We start from the raw sequence: 14,662 nt of genomic DNA on the forward strand, positions 1-14,662 counted from the left end.
GTTCCCACATTGGGAACGGGAAGGGGCAGGGTTGACAATTTGTTGGCCATTCTCCGCCAGGGTGACAGGTGGATTTTCACCACCTGGCCCTTAGGAAGAACTATGCTTAGTGCTTTACAGCACTGTTCGAAACGGGGACTGTTCTTCAGCTTCTCCCAGCTGCCAGTTAAAAGGTCAGCTCAACACTGACCCTCAGTACAACATGAGGATAATCCTGCCTTTTATTGCTAGAGCAGCTCTTGTCCAGGGGGTGTGGACACACCACATGCTTGCCACAGAATAAGTTGACCTCACTCTTGTAGTGCGAGTGGAGTGGGCACACCACGCTCGGTCGTACACTGGCATAAGTCACTCTACTCCAGAAGGGAGTTCTCCCTCTAAGCGAGATGTACGTTACACTGGAGTACCTGTTGCTTCTCTGCTGCCATCATTCATTTCATCCTGGGGTAGTCTTTTGCTTAAGGTAAACCCACTACCAGCCCCTGCCACCCACTTCCGGGCCAGGTGTGTGATAGTGCCCACTGCTGGCTGTCAGCTAGAAAGAGCTGCACTCCTGCCTTTGCAGTAAACTTATTACAGAACCTGGATTTTGCTCTGTAGTCATGGTTGCCTCCTCCTTGGTGATTTCGCAGCCTTAACGAGGGCACCTAGGAATTGCTTGTCCCTTACGGGAAGCAGCAGCACTTCAGTGGTTGTGTTGGTGCAGAGTAAGGTGTATGGTATCCAACCACATGCTGGGCTTGTCAGGTGGCACACCATCTGGGGCAGGGCTAGTGTTCCTTCTGTGATTGCTTTGTGCCCTGGTCCACAACTGGAGACTAAACCCTGCCACGATAACAGTTGCACATCTCAGTCGGGAGGTTTCAGTCTGTGCTCAGTCACCCGTGCAGGAGAGTGATTTTTCTGGAGCCAGGTGGCATGCAAAGAAATGAAAAGCCCTGGCTTTCTCTGGGCGGTTATTTGTGGCTTTGAGAAGAGAATAATCAAAAATGATAAGCTGGAATTGCACAGCAAAACAAAATCTCTGTCAGCCCATAGCATTGCATCCCTGTGCTAAGTAAAAGAGTGGAGTACAAATGTTAGTGTTCTGACATAAAGGAGTGCAGGCTAGCACCAGCACATTGAACCCTAGGAATCGGAGGCAGAGAACACTTCATGGGTCATTAGTCCCATACTAGCTCAGCATGCTGGCATTTTCCCTTTCGTGGGTTTACCTGTGTTCATACACTAAAAAGGTAAGTTGTTAATACAAGTGACTACTCCCTGGGCCTTGCCATTTCTGGCACCACTTGCTGCTGTGGGATGAACACATGCATGTTACAGAATGCCCTGAGGGCTTGTTTTCAAATCCATTTCTTTAATTTCCCTACAGAATAGAGGGGCTTGAATTCCTAGATGAAAAGGAGCTGCTTGAGCAGCTAATGCAGCACTACTGCATCTCCTGGGCTACAAAAGACAGCTGTAACCTGGGTAAGGACTCTGCAACTTGGAATGTGAATCTTCATATTTAAAGTGTATGTGGAAAAGCGGTCTATGCAGCAGCAGGATGTACCGTAGGAGTCTCTCCAGTAGCAGGACGGGGCTGCTGCTCTACCAGTGTTTGTGCAGGGAACAAAGAGCAGCCTTTCCCTTGCCCCCCGTGGTTGGTATAGGCACCTCAGTTGCCCCCTCTGAAAGCCCATTAGGTAGAAAGGAGTTAAAACTTGTAAGTTAAAAGGTGTTATGGAATCTGCATAAAGCGACTGCTGGTTTCAAATGTTGTCACTGCTAATGAAGTGGGCTCCAAACTCCTGCATGCCTTGACTGTCAGGTCTATTAACGATCTTCCATAGTGTCTTGACAGCACTGAGCTGCACCTTTCCTAATTGGTTTAGGCTTTGCTCCTTTCATGTTTCCCCCCAACATTCAGATCTGTCTGTGTTTCCCGGGAGGCTGCCTCTAGGGAGAGATTCCCTCAGCCCAGTGCTTCAGATCTTTCTCCTGGTCTTACAAGGCATTTTGCTTTCCTGTGTCTGCTGTACAGTTCTGTTCTGCCTGATGCCACCACGCATGTCCTGGTGCTTCAGAAACAAAGCTTAACCGGTGGCTCTGGTTTTGGATGTGGTGTGTCTGCAGCCTCCACGTGCCCTACTGCAGCAGGACAGAGGCTCTGCTCAGGGCAGTGACTGTTTTCTGCTCCTTTATGGAGTCAGAATATTCCCAGATTTCTGCAGTTTGTTTTCTTGGTGGAATTAATTCGCCATGAGATGAAGCAGAGCAGGTTTCAGTACAGCTTTCGTTCTCTCTTCACTGGCTTGGTGCAATCTCTGCTAACATGGCTGCATACTTATTTCAGCCAGACTGAATGAGCTGTTTCAGCCCCCAGTAAATTTCTAGAGGATGTGTAAGAGGGAGTGGAGAAATGGAAAAAAAGGGAAAGGAAAACAGAAATGGAAGAAAAGAGAAAACTCTACACCATCTTGTAGTTGGTGGAGAGATTGAAGGGTGGTCTCGCGACACGGTGCTCTTTTATTATCTGTAGCCCAGAACCCTAGGGGTCCCCCTCAAGCGTAGGCAGCCCAAGCCAGCTGGAATTTCTGTTCTAGCTCGGGAAACCGAATCTCTAGCTTCCTGCACTGTTGCAGCATAGGGTCTGACTACAGCATCTGCTAAACAGGACCCTCCTCTCCACCTCCCGTATGTGATGTTGCTGGGGTAGCTGGCTCGCCTTTGCTCACAGGAGCTGAGAAATGATGATGTTGTAGAATTGCTTCTTGAGGAGCAAGCACAAACAGTTCCCCTCTTGACAGCACTATCATTACTGGAACCTCCATCTGATTAGAGAAATGCTTTGAGCAATAGATTGCCCTCAGGTCAGAGGCTTGGATGCTATCAGCAGGAGCTGTATGTGCAGAGACTGAATGTCGCAGCATATCAAAGGCAGAAGGAGACAAAGCCTGTTGGGTTATCTGCCTTGTTAGTGCAGGGATATTCCCTAATCTGAGGCTGAATCTAGGCCACAAGCTCACTGTGCCTTCAGCCACTCCACATGGCTGCCTTCAAGACTGGCAGCAGCATAGCTGTGACTACACAGTGCTGCAGGTGGGGTAATTCACGCTGTTCATTCACCTGCCCCGTGCTAATTACCCCATGCACCGTTTCTGGTCCAGGAAGCAGCTTGCATGGCGCAACACCTTGTGTCTGAACACGCCCTGAATGCCTTGGTGCTTGGTCCCATCTGATCTGCACGTGTCGAGCCAGTGGCACTTCCCTTCCTCCTGTGGGTCAGTTCCTCAGGCATGCAGCTCTGCGTTCTGGCCCTTGGTGCGTCCCATCCCTAGAGCTGCCTGCTCTGCCCTAAAGAAATCCTCTCACTCCTCCAGATTGGTTTACGCCCTTCAAATATCTGCATGCATCCATCTTTTTAAAAAAAAAAAATACAGTAATTTGCTTAAATCTTTTCCCGAAGCCAGCCCCACGAGCTCTGTCAGTCAGCCCTGCTTTCCTTCCCTTTCCTGGGTCTCTCCGTGTCTGGTGCTACATGTAGGACATCAGTTTGCTGCTGGAAGCGGCACTGAGAGGGTCTAAAAACTTGCTGCTCTCCATTACGCCTTGATGCTTCCCCTGCCTGCCTCTCCGTTTCCAGGGCTCTTTTGCTCATTGAATGACAGTCGCAGGTAACCTGTAAAAGGGAGGAGGGCCCAGTGTTTTGAGGTCCGGAGCCCAGGGGAGGGGGATTTCATTTAAACCTAATCTCTGAATTGGTGCTTATTTCTTGGTTGCAACATACATGTTACTTTGCTCCCCCCCCACTCTTCTGATTGAAGAGGTTTTGAAGCATCCTTTGTGCTCCTGTTCTGGCTGTTCTAAAAGCAGAGTGTATTTGGCAGGGGGTACACTCTCTCTTTCACTTTCTTTTCACCCAGGTCTTGAAACCATCACATTTTAATGTACTCGCTTCGAGGGAACCCCAGGCCCCACGTCGAAGCTGACGCCTGCTGCTGGAGTCGAGCTCCCACAAGTGATGGGACTGTGCACGTGCAAGCTCCAGCCTGCCCACCCTCCGCCCAGTGCCAGTGGAAAGAGAGTGACCAGTGCAGTGGTGCTGATGATGACCCTTTCTTGTTGGCTTGTCGTTGTTTTAATAAATCTCTGTTGTCCTTTGCGAGCGGTTTTGTTCTGATGCAAGATTCGTCTCTTCTCAGGGACGTGGCATTGGACTGCTTTTGGTGGGGGTGGGAGGGGTTTCCCATGTCAGTAACTCCTGTTTAAAACCCCCGTGCCCTTCGAGAGAGCAGTTGTGTTTTGTTTCTCCTCTCTTGTCCCTTGGCATGTGTGTGAAATGCATTTGTGAAGAGCAGACGGGATATGTCGTGCCTGTGGCCTGCATTAAAGGGTATTTTGTTGCATTGCTTACAGCTGATCATGGAGGCTGGGGTTTTCTTTCTGTCCCGACGTATTTATTTTTCTTTATGGCACATTGGCTTCTCACCGTTCCTTAGGCTCGCTCGAGCTCGGTGGCCGACCCTAAGCTCGGTTTCTGCCCCTGCCCTCTGACTCTTGCTCAATGTGCAGGAGATTTGGTTGTAATCCAATAGGATGTTGAACTTGGAAGGGCTGGGCTCGCCTTGCCTTGCCTTGCCAGCCTGGATGGCTAAGGTGAGGAATGAAGCCTTGTCTGGTTCTCACTGCTTCCACCCGTGTCTTCGCGCCGATCTCGCAGCACCCTCCCCTCATGCTGTTCTGCCTGAAGCTGAGTTTTGCAATTGTTCTACAAGAGGGCAATAAATGTTTAGTATGTACAATTTGTCCAAAGTCTTATTCATAAGGAAAATGTACCTTTTTAGTCACTGGCTGCTTTCATTTTGCCCCAGATTTGTTCAACAAAAATGTTTTGAGCAGCGGGATGCACCTACACACAGTCATCTTCATGTTTTACACTCATTTATCCGGTGTAACATTGTATGGTATGCTGGGGGCAGGGAGGTGATTAACAGTGCTATCTTGGTAGAAGCTTTTAGATGTAGCACTTGTGAAATGACTAGAGGGGGTAAAAAACTGTAGTAAAGGGAACTGGGCCCCCTTCCCCCTACCACGCACTTTACCACATCTGTGTTTTTCACTTGGCCAATAAAGTGCCACCAAAGTCACGGCTGACTGCAGTTTCCTCTGCTGCCGTGTCTGTGTCAAGCTATTTTCTTGAATCACAAGGCAAGCTGCTATAATTAGCTGATGCCCTGCGCAGTGAATATGCCCTTAAAAAGGCTCATTTTAGATTCCCCCTAAGCCAGGAGGCTGAGGTCTCCTGCATACAGGAAAGCTTGCAACCTTTGCTACCTAGATACCAATCTGCCCGGTATGCCTGCACCTGTACCCTTTACACATGCTTTTGGCTTAAGTGTGCTGTCTTCCTCCACCAGGCACGTGCGTGCTGTGCCTGTGATAGCGCTGACCCTTTGTGCTAACCTTGGCACAATCCACCTGCACCTTTCCGCCCTCCCAGCTCCTTCCTCTTGCAGCTGTTCCCGGGGCTGAGGCCACAAGCAAAGATCATGGTATGCTCTGTCCTCCCCTTTCTGGCATCTCTCTTCCCATCTCACCTACTGCCCAGCTTGGGGGTGCAGCTGGGATGCTGTATCTTTCCCCCCTATGGAAGAGAGGTGGGGAGGGGCTGTCACTTCAGCCATTGTGCGTGGACTGTCTCCAGGCTCTTATTGCTTAAACGCCATTCTTCTGCCCCCGCTGCCATCCTCTTAACTTCAGTCCAGGCTCAAGTTTGGCAAGGAGGTGTGAGAACTAGACCTGCTTACACCCCCTTAACTCTACCAGCTTTGCAATGGGGTAAGTGACTTGCATGTCTTGGAGGAGGTGCCAGCTACAGCGGCCCTCTGCCCTGCTCTCCTGTCTGTCTGCTGACTCCCCATGGGCAAGGGGGCATTACTTCTCCGTGAAGAGCAGGAGGGAATCTGTCTTGAGGGGCAGGGGAGGTGTCTGAGTGCAGGACACCTTTAACCATTGTAAACCTCAATTTTTCCCATCTTCCTTCTCACTTCTGAGCTTCAGCCCCTATGCTTTGGTTGTGTTAGAGCAAGAATCATGAACCTCTGTCTAGGCTGAATAGAGGAAAGCTAGTAGGGCACACAGACTGTCCCCAGCTAGTGTGAAAGCACCTAGCAAGTTCAAACATTTAGTAGTCATTCACCAGCTGGATGCTGTGCTTGAGTAGGGGTGGGGTACAGCTTTCAAAACAGGCCTGCGGGATGGGGAGGAGAGGAAAACCACCCCCTGGCTGGTGCGTAACCAGCTCCACTGCCTGGACGGTCAGTGCAGCTGACACAGCTGTGGATTTCTGAAAATCAGGGATCAACGCGGTCTTGTTTCACGTAGGCAGTGAAGGTGGCAGGAGGTGCCAGAAGATCGAGCGTTCAGACTCTGACGGGCTCAGGAGGACAAATGGATGTTGACAAAAGCACCCTGTCAATATTTCAAATGGGAAATGATGCAAGCAGTAATTACACAGAACATGAAGATTAATTGCCGGACAGGCTCCGGAATGGAAAGTTGCATTGTTCTTTGTCCGTATCGGTCTCCTATTCATTTCTGTACATGCTCAGGTGCTGAGGCTTGACAGCAGGAAGTGCCCACTGAAATGTAGCCTTTGCAAGATGCTGACATTGGCAATAGGGTTTCTGTCATGGGAGTAGGATGAGATGGAGCCAAGGATCGATAAATTTACCTCTGAATTGAAGTTCTGTTTTTAGATCTGCAGTAAAACTTCTGCTTGCTTCCCCTCCCCTGCCATTTGTCTCTAGGACCTGGAGCAGCGGTGTTAAGTTAGGAGTAAGTGTGGGAGGGCAAGGTCTATTTGAGTGACTACTCCTTAAATTTGATACTTAATACTTCAAGCTGCACCACGGGAGATTTAAGTTGGATATTAGGAAGAACCATCTCACTAGGCGGGTGGTGAAGCACTGGGGCAGGCTCCGCAGAGCGGTGGTGCAGTCTCCGTCCTTGGAGGTTTTGAGGCCCAGCTAGACACAGCCTTGGTAGGATGATATATGTGGGGCTGGTCCTGATTTTGAGCAGGGGGTTGGACTAGATGTGACCTCCTGAGGTCCCTTCGAACCCTCATTTTGTATGAGGTAAAAGCCATGTGCAGTATTTCAGCTTCCCACTGTGGCTCAGCTTTATCCTGCGGCATCTCCTGAGATTTTTTCAAGTCATGGGCTCACCTTCAGTCCAGACCTGACCCATCCTCGCTAGTCCAATCCAAGCCAGTCTCCTCTTGGCACAGAGGCAGGCACTAGTGTACCAGTGGAGCGGCGGTGGTTTTATGATGTTGACAGTCCATTTATGAGCAATTTTGGTGGAGGATGCAAACGTCCTTCCTCGGTGATCACTATGTGAACCCTTGTCTTCAGAAGCGAGAGGTTAGAGACCTCACTACATGGCCTTTGCTGCTTTAACTGCTGTTATTTTTACATAGTCTCCCCTGCCCATCTTTCTTCTCCACCGCAGCTGTGTCCCTAAGGTGTGAAATACTAATAAATCTTTAACTGGGCCAGGAGAGTCTGCCAACTTGGGGCTTCATCAGGGTTAAATCTCATGTCACTTGACTCGGTTGATCATTCGATTCTTCATTTCTTCTTGCCTTGTTACGAGCTCCTGAAGCAGCATAGGGACCCTCCCAACTGTTGCGGGTGATTTTTGCATAAGAAACTGGCTTCTGTTTTCTGTCAAGCCAGGTCACTCGGTTCAAGAGAAGAGGTGCTGGGAGCGTAATGGGAGGTCAGCAACACTTGGCTGAGCTTATTTCCAGGGCTGCAATGTGGTTGTGCCCTCCTGAAATAGCAAATGGGGAGCGTTTCACTTCCTTCATACCATTTATCACTGTGGTGCGTGGGCCTCCAGCGGCAAGTCATCAGCCAATGTGTCTGGTGTCATAGCAAAGTCAGGCTGGAAGGGACCTTGGAGGTCCCATCTAATCCAACCCCGTGCTCAAGGCAGGCTCAGCCCCATCTAAACCTTCCTGAGCAAGTGCTTATCTAACCTGCTCTTAAAGTTTGGGGACAACCCCCTGTAGAAGGATGAATGTCTTGTGGGGGCTACAGCTCAGCTGCAGAGGGTGAGAAAGAGACTGCATGCCTGCCTAGGAGGGCTGGACCAGCTGCTGAGGATGATTAGCTGGCCCAGAGGAAGTTAAAAGCTCCCAGGGAAGGGAGCTGGGGGGTGGGGGGAGGGCAGGCTTGGGAGGCTAGGGATGGCAGCATCAAGACGGGGTACTCTCTCCAGGTCTGGGAAAAGACCACAGGGTCTGGTTAACCCTTTCTTGTTTGTACTCGGTGTTCAATGATTTATGACTTGTGTTGTGTCCTGTGGGGCAAGTCCACCCCAGGGAAAATAAAGACTGGTATGCAAATTGGCAACCCACTACACCCTCCTGCACAATTATTTGGCATAACTCCTTAAGGACCAGAAACACTCTTTGGTACCTTACCAGAAGTGAAGTTGGGGGCAAGGGCACTGTCACCATCCTTCCACAACGAGGGGAGGAAGTAGTGTATAATGCAACCTAGAGATCCACGGGAGAGCGCCGCGCTCCCCGTTGTAGAGGAAGGTGAACCCCACCACAGTCTGTGCTGATCAGTGTGGGGTAAAATGCCTTCCTGATGCCAAATGCGGTAACTGGTCTGACCCCGAGCGGAGGGTCGGGTATCTCGAAGACCTCCCCTGCAGCCGTGCTGAGCTGATGAAATCACTGTGTCGATAGCCTGATGGCTTCTCTCCGTGGAGCAGGTGCTCTGCTGACCTCTGACTGCTGCTGGCTGTATTTGATGGTTTGTTTTTGCCTTAGTATATTTATAGGCTTGTGCCATTTTTTTCTCCATTATTTGAACAATGGCTCAGTCTCAGCTGTGGGGCATTTTTTTTTTCTCTCCCTTTTTATCATTCCTCCCAAATCCCCCCACACTCTGCACTTTTTAGCATTGCCGTTTCTACAGCAGCGGTGTCTCGAAGCCTTGCTCGAGATGGGAGCCTTGTGGCCTTGCAGTGAACGATGGGATCTGCCCTAAACATCCATGATCTGAATTAAGGCGGGAAGTGACAAGTAGGTGGAACAAACCTTTTGAAAGTGTTGTGGGGCAGGAAGCTGGGGGAAGAGGGGCAAATACACATGGTTACACAGATCAGTTATGAGCACAGCATGTTTCATAAGCCTGTTTCTTGCCATGCAACTATAAAACAATAACCCCGGTGTGCTCCATGTTCCAGTGCCGGTCATTGCACATCGGGCCACACTTGTTTCTTATGGTGTCACGGACAACGAGGGAGCAGTGGATAAAGACATGCACCATGATGGAATTGTGTCACGACCCTGGTGACAGTGGGTGAGTCTCAAACCTCCTAGCATTGTAATGTGGGCGAAACCCAAATGACCCACAACCAGATCACACTGTCAAGCTGACACCTTGACTGCCACGGTGGATGGAGCAAGAAAGGGTGCCCCTTTGGGGTCTGTGACCAGTGCAATCACCCCCCACAGCTGGTGCAAGCTGGGTTTGCATTCAGTTTGCTAGAGGCAGGTGTCCAGTGCTCTACCCTGTGCTCCCTCTCCAGCCCCACCTGTCTCCCCAGGTGTCTTTGTGTTGCTCTGGGTCTCTCCGCCCTTGGAAACGTTGTTAATCAGAAGCACCTTCACTACGAGGTGAAGGCAGGCAGGCATTAGGAAAGTTTCTGCTGGTCAGCTGCTCTGATTCTGCAATTCACTCTCCTGAATAAAGCACTGAGATGTGCAACGTAAGGAGTTAATAGCATGGTAGCCAGAAGGGCGGGATGTGGAGATGCTGCCCTCCTAGTTCATCGTCCTGCTAGCTGTACGTGGTCCAGTGCAGGCTGTGCGAACTGGACTCCCATCTCCATCTCCTGTCTTAAGCCTGATAAAAGAACAGCAAAAAGGAAAGTGGGTTCAGCCAACAGCTGCAACAGCTGGTTCGGACCGAGAAAAGGAGTCCTGTCTTCTTAGACTTGCTCTTGAGTTTTTAGCCTGTTTCCAGAAAATGAGCTGGAAAGTAGGTCATGTTTTGCTATAAGGATACCATAAGGATCAAAGGAGCTTGTGCTATCTCTGCTGCTCTAAGTATGATGTTAGGAAGGCAGATGTGATTAAAGTCCAGCATTCACGATTGCATGTGATCATAAAGCAGGCAGCTCTAAAAAGTGCTTTCCCGTCCCTGACTGTTGGTTGGGAAGTAAGCGCCCTCGGAGAGCCGGAGCGTAAGACCCGGTGTGGAAAATCATTACCTGGAGTAGAGCGGGGGCACCTCACTTTTTAGGCAGTGGGAATAGGCTCCTGCTCTTTCTTTGTGTCTTCTTTTGCTGGCATCTGAAATGGCTTCCTTCACCTGCGGGGCGGACCCCATCCAGCCTATTGAAACCGAACCCAAACGAGGCCTGACTCAGCCCCATGCACATCCTATCAAAGCCTGGCATTCACAGTGCAAACCTCCAGGCCCTTTGCTCCCTGCATGTAGCTGCAGCCCAGTAGCTGCCAGGCAGCAAGAGCGTTGTATACAAGGGATTTCTGTGGAGGCAACCTGCCAGTTGTGGCACGAAAGCAGTTTCAACCCCAGGAGGTTTGGGGCACAGCTGAATAGGAGGAGCCGGCAGCACACGGGTTCGGGCCCAGCGGGGCATCCTGCTGCGGAGGCTGCGGCTCGCTTCCCTCTGCGTCGGGTCCGTGGCTGCGAAGCATTCGTGCAATGCGGAGCCGGAGTCCTGTTGCCATGGGAAATGGCGAGAGCCAAAGCGCATTGCTCTCGCCTGCCACGAATCCATCCCGACGGCTCTGCCCACGGCTCCCTTAGGTGGGACGTCCGGCTCCCGCGCGAGCGGTCCGTTCTGTCGGCGCCTGCACCCGCTGCCCTCTGGGACCTTTCGAGGGCCTCGTTAAAACCACCCGTTGCGTTCCCGATGGGGCTGCTTCTCCCTTGGGACCACGGGAGCTGCCAGTAATGTCCACAGCATCTCTCAGTGCTGTGCCAGAAACTTGTAACTGTGGCTGTACTTTGCATTTACACCTGGCGTTGGTGACCGGCACTGCTTTGAAGTGTGTCTTCTCGGGAAGTGCGTGCTGGGCTCTGGGCGTTGCGGAGCTCCTGGACAGTGCGCCCGTCTCAGATGCGTGGGGCTGGCCGGCAAGTTCAGGCGCTCATCAGTTGAGGGCTGAGGACTCGGTGGGACTTCAGTTCTCTGACTTCCCCCCCGTTTAGCTGTAAACTATGAATCTCCACGCAAACCAAATGCACCTAAACTTCCTTAAGGGAACTGGCCCAGTTCTCTCCACATCATCTAAGGGAAATGGCAAATCCCTATAGAAAACACTCTTGGAAATTTCCATCCGTGTTTTGAGCAGCTGGCTGGCACTTTAAAGCAGAAGTATTATGAAACGGGGTCTTTAGATGTTCATAGGTCTATATAAATCCGACTTACTGCTACCCATTGCAAATGTTTTTGCTAGTTCTTATTCAATAATGGTTATGTAACCTTTGGATTATTGGTCTAAGATAAATGTATATAAAGATAAGATGGTGTCAAGTGAGTTGCCTTTACCTTCTTTTTTTACTGCTGTTTAAAATGCATCTTGTTAAAGAAAATATGTTAAGTATTTAGGCTGAATTGTCAGCAGGCTGGTTGAAATAGGCTTTTAGATTATGTGCCGGGAATATAGAGCATGCTTGTCAGTACAACCTTAGCATTAGTCAGGGCTGGCCTAGGATTCAGTGGATCTTATTTGGATTAAGGTCTGGGGTGGATCCAAAGCTAAAGAATTACTCCCAAGTAAAGGCAAGGGCATGCAAACAAGTTACTAAGGGGTAAAGGGAGAGTGGGGCTTTACCTGGCTGCTCTGTGGGGACTGCTTGCATTCATACCCTTACCCCGTGGTAACCTAAAGCTATCTCCAGTAATGCATCTATTGTCATTGCAGACCAAGGGCACTGGAGGCCGGCTTGGACTTACCACGGGAAAAGAGTGTGTGCAGAGGTAGGGATGGGGTGAATGCCTGTCCTCTTCTACTTCTCAGCCATTTGCATGCCTATGCCCTATGTCCTGGGGAGGGAGGATTTTCTGACTCTGCAGGAACAGCTCCTGATCTGAGTTCGGCTCAGTCCATTTCTGCAGCAGAGCTGGGATAAAGACCTGGAACTTGTGTTCCCCCAGAGCGCTGTCCTGGACAGACCACAGCTCATCGGCTCTTCTGCAATAACGCCCCATACAGACAACCCTTCGAATGGGCTTGGCTCTTCCTTGGTGCTGCTTCTACCACAAAGTGCAGGAGTGCCGAATGCAAACCCTGCTACAAAAGCAAAAGCAGCACCGGGACCGTATCCGTGCATCTGCTGCATCCGTGCCCCGTCTCCACTCTGCATCAGCCCTTCCTTGTCCGATTGGACCTCCCCAGCCTGTTTCATTGCCTCTGACCGTGCAGCTGGTCCCAAATATTAGGGAAATAAATCATGCCCCGAATCAGGTCCTCCTAACTAACAGCCAGGTGGCCCCAATCCCTTTGCAAGGGCACAAGCCAGAGGCTGCTTTGCTGTCTGTCAGCTTGGCTTGCCGTGCTTCGTAGTAGCTTTGACATGGGTTCCTCTGTCCGTGTTGGCATTTGGCAGCCCTCTCCTTGGCCAGGGTGAGGAGTTACCAGCAGGTGGAAGGATGTGCCTTTTGCTCTGAGGGCACCTTTTCTTTAAAATGTCTATCAGCTGAAGCCGGGGGGGTGGTGAACCTCCCCCCCCTCCTCCCCAAGGATCCAAAGAGACCCCCTGCTAGAGAGGCAGCGCAGGTGAGAGAGACGGATCTGTTGGGAGCGGGTCCCCCGTGGATCTCTGTAGACACTTCAGTGCTGCCCTCTGTGCAAATCCTCCGATATTCAGCAAAGGACTTAGGCTTGTGCTCAAGTCTTAATGGGACTGGAGCCGTGCTGAGCTGTAAGCGTGCACCAAAGGGCTTTGCTGAATCTGGGTCTTACGAGCTATGCCAGAACCCGGGGGCGAGGCCCAGGGAGCTGCCTGCAGGTGTACGGGATCCGGGATATTTTCAATGCAAAGCCTAGAAATGCCTGCTTGGATGGAGAGGTTTTCACCTTGGCGGTGCCTCTGAAAGGGTAGGGTCACTCTTTGCAACTGTACATCGTTGCTCCATAATTCCCAAGAGGGATTCTTCGTTGGGTGGCTGCGTCTTCTGTTGTATCTGAATATTTTGTTTCCAAAATGACACAGTTGCTGTTGTGGCTTATTTAACAAGTCCCCGCACTCAGTGCAAGCACAAACAAGGAGAAAATAAATATCTGCTAATGGGAACAGATTTCCCTGTTCCCAGCCCCACGCCTTTGCCTAACTCTGTTGGTTTGTACACAGCCCTACTACACAAGTCAGAAGCTTATTGTAAATGAGTTTAGCTGCCAAATGCCAGATGTATTGCTTGGGGGAAAGGACCTGTTTGATTCCTGGCATAGTCACGGCCTCCTTAAACAAAAGAGTGAAGGTCGCTGCTGCTTCACCTAGCATCATTTCCCCCAAAAAGGCTCTGGGAAAGCATACAGGCTGCTTAGGGGAACATGCATCCAAGGGCTGATGTCGTTATGCTAACTAGCTAAAATGCAGGTAATTCAAGGGTAAAGGCGGTGATGATCCAGACAAACCTCTGGTGACACCAGGCATGAGCCACGTGAATTTGACTAGTGCTTGCTGCTCCAAATGGATTTTGCCTCCGTTTAAGGATTCATTTACTGGGCTGCTTCTCCTTTACGTGTTCTAGTGTCAAAATGAATTCAATTGTCTTGCAAAAAACTGACTTGATTTCTTGCAGATTCTCAGGGAATCCATTCCCTGCGCGCAGATGCGACACTGTCTATTTGGGGAGGATGCCGGGGATTTCACAGATTCGCAGAAGTTTAGGGCTGGACGGGGCCTGGTGAGATCATGGGGTCCAGCCCCTCTGCTCTGGGCAGGAAAGACTGCTGGGGTCAAATAACCAGATTTCTTCTTCCTGACGTGGCTAAAGCCCTATTTCAGCTGTAAAACTGAACCCCGGCTTACTGGACTCGGGATAACAATACAAATCCCATTCAGACCCTAATGGAAACACGGGCACTAGTATTTATTCTGCCCACAGCCTTCCCGAAGCTGTGATTTGAAGTCAAGAGCGATGGCGTTACTTGGACCGGACACTCGGGGAGTATGTTGGCACCAGCCCAGCGCGATTGGTTTTCTCTCCAAGTCTGTCTAGAACCAGTCCACGCATTAGCCGGCGTGCAGCCGGTTGTGGTCAGCGCTGCTGGGGCGCTAGAGGTTTGATGTTGATAAACAGGGAATAATATCCAGTCTCGTTTCTTGGCACTTCTGGTTGGAGCGGGGCTGAAAACGTCTGCGCCCGGACCAAATTCCGGCTTGGTGACTTGCTTCCTGCCCTTAATCTCCCTTCTGTTTGCTATCTTGCGTGCATGGTTGGATCAAGTCGTCTGTGCTTCCGTAGTGTAGGTGGTCCTTGATAATGTGGGAAAATACTGTGCTGCCGGCACAGGCCATTAAAATCGCATTGATTCAACTGGTTGGCCAATATTTGATATTATTTAATTATGCGCTATAATTATTGGTAGCTACAGACCAATCTGTGCACTGGTCTC

The 14,662-nt window shown here is 50.5% G+C and overlaps 1 protein-coding gene and 1 long non-coding RNA gene across 2 annotated transcripts in view; one reads left to right on the forward strand and one right to left on the reverse strand.

Moving 5' to 3' along the window:
• Positions 1-4,781, forward strand: part of LCMT1 (leucine carboxyl methyltransferase 1) — a 37,391-nt gene extending 32,610 nt beyond the window's left edge. Inside the window, exons 10-11 of the mRNA XM_019512772.1 lie at positions 1,373-1,470; positions 3,906-4,781. Coding sequence (XP_019368317.1) covers positions 1,373-1,470; positions 3,906-3,928 — 121 coding nt within the window. The 3' untranslated portion in view covers positions 3,929-4,781. The remainder of the gene's footprint in view (positions 1-1,372; positions 1,471-3,905) is intronic.
• A 4,173-nt stretch (positions 4,782-8,954) lies between these two features.
• On the reverse strand, positions 8,955-10,733 carry LOC109294566. Its single transcript, XR_002096567.1, has 2 exons — positions 10,282-10,733; positions 8,955-9,914 (listed from the first exon to the last, which is right to left on the reverse strand). It is a non-coding gene; the product is annotated as an uncharacterized LOC109294566 (long non-coding RNA).
• Between the last annotated feature and the right edge of the window lie 3,929 nt (positions 10,734-14,662).

Source organism: Gavialis gangeticus, unplaced genomic scaffold (genome assembly GCF_001723915.1).
Source record: "Gavialis gangeticus isolate Ggan-Ray unplaced genomic scaffold, GavGan_comp1, whole genome shotgun sequence".
NCBI classification, from domain to species: domain Eukaryota; kingdom Metazoa; phylum Chordata; order Crocodylia; family Gavialidae; genus Gavialis; species Gavialis gangeticus.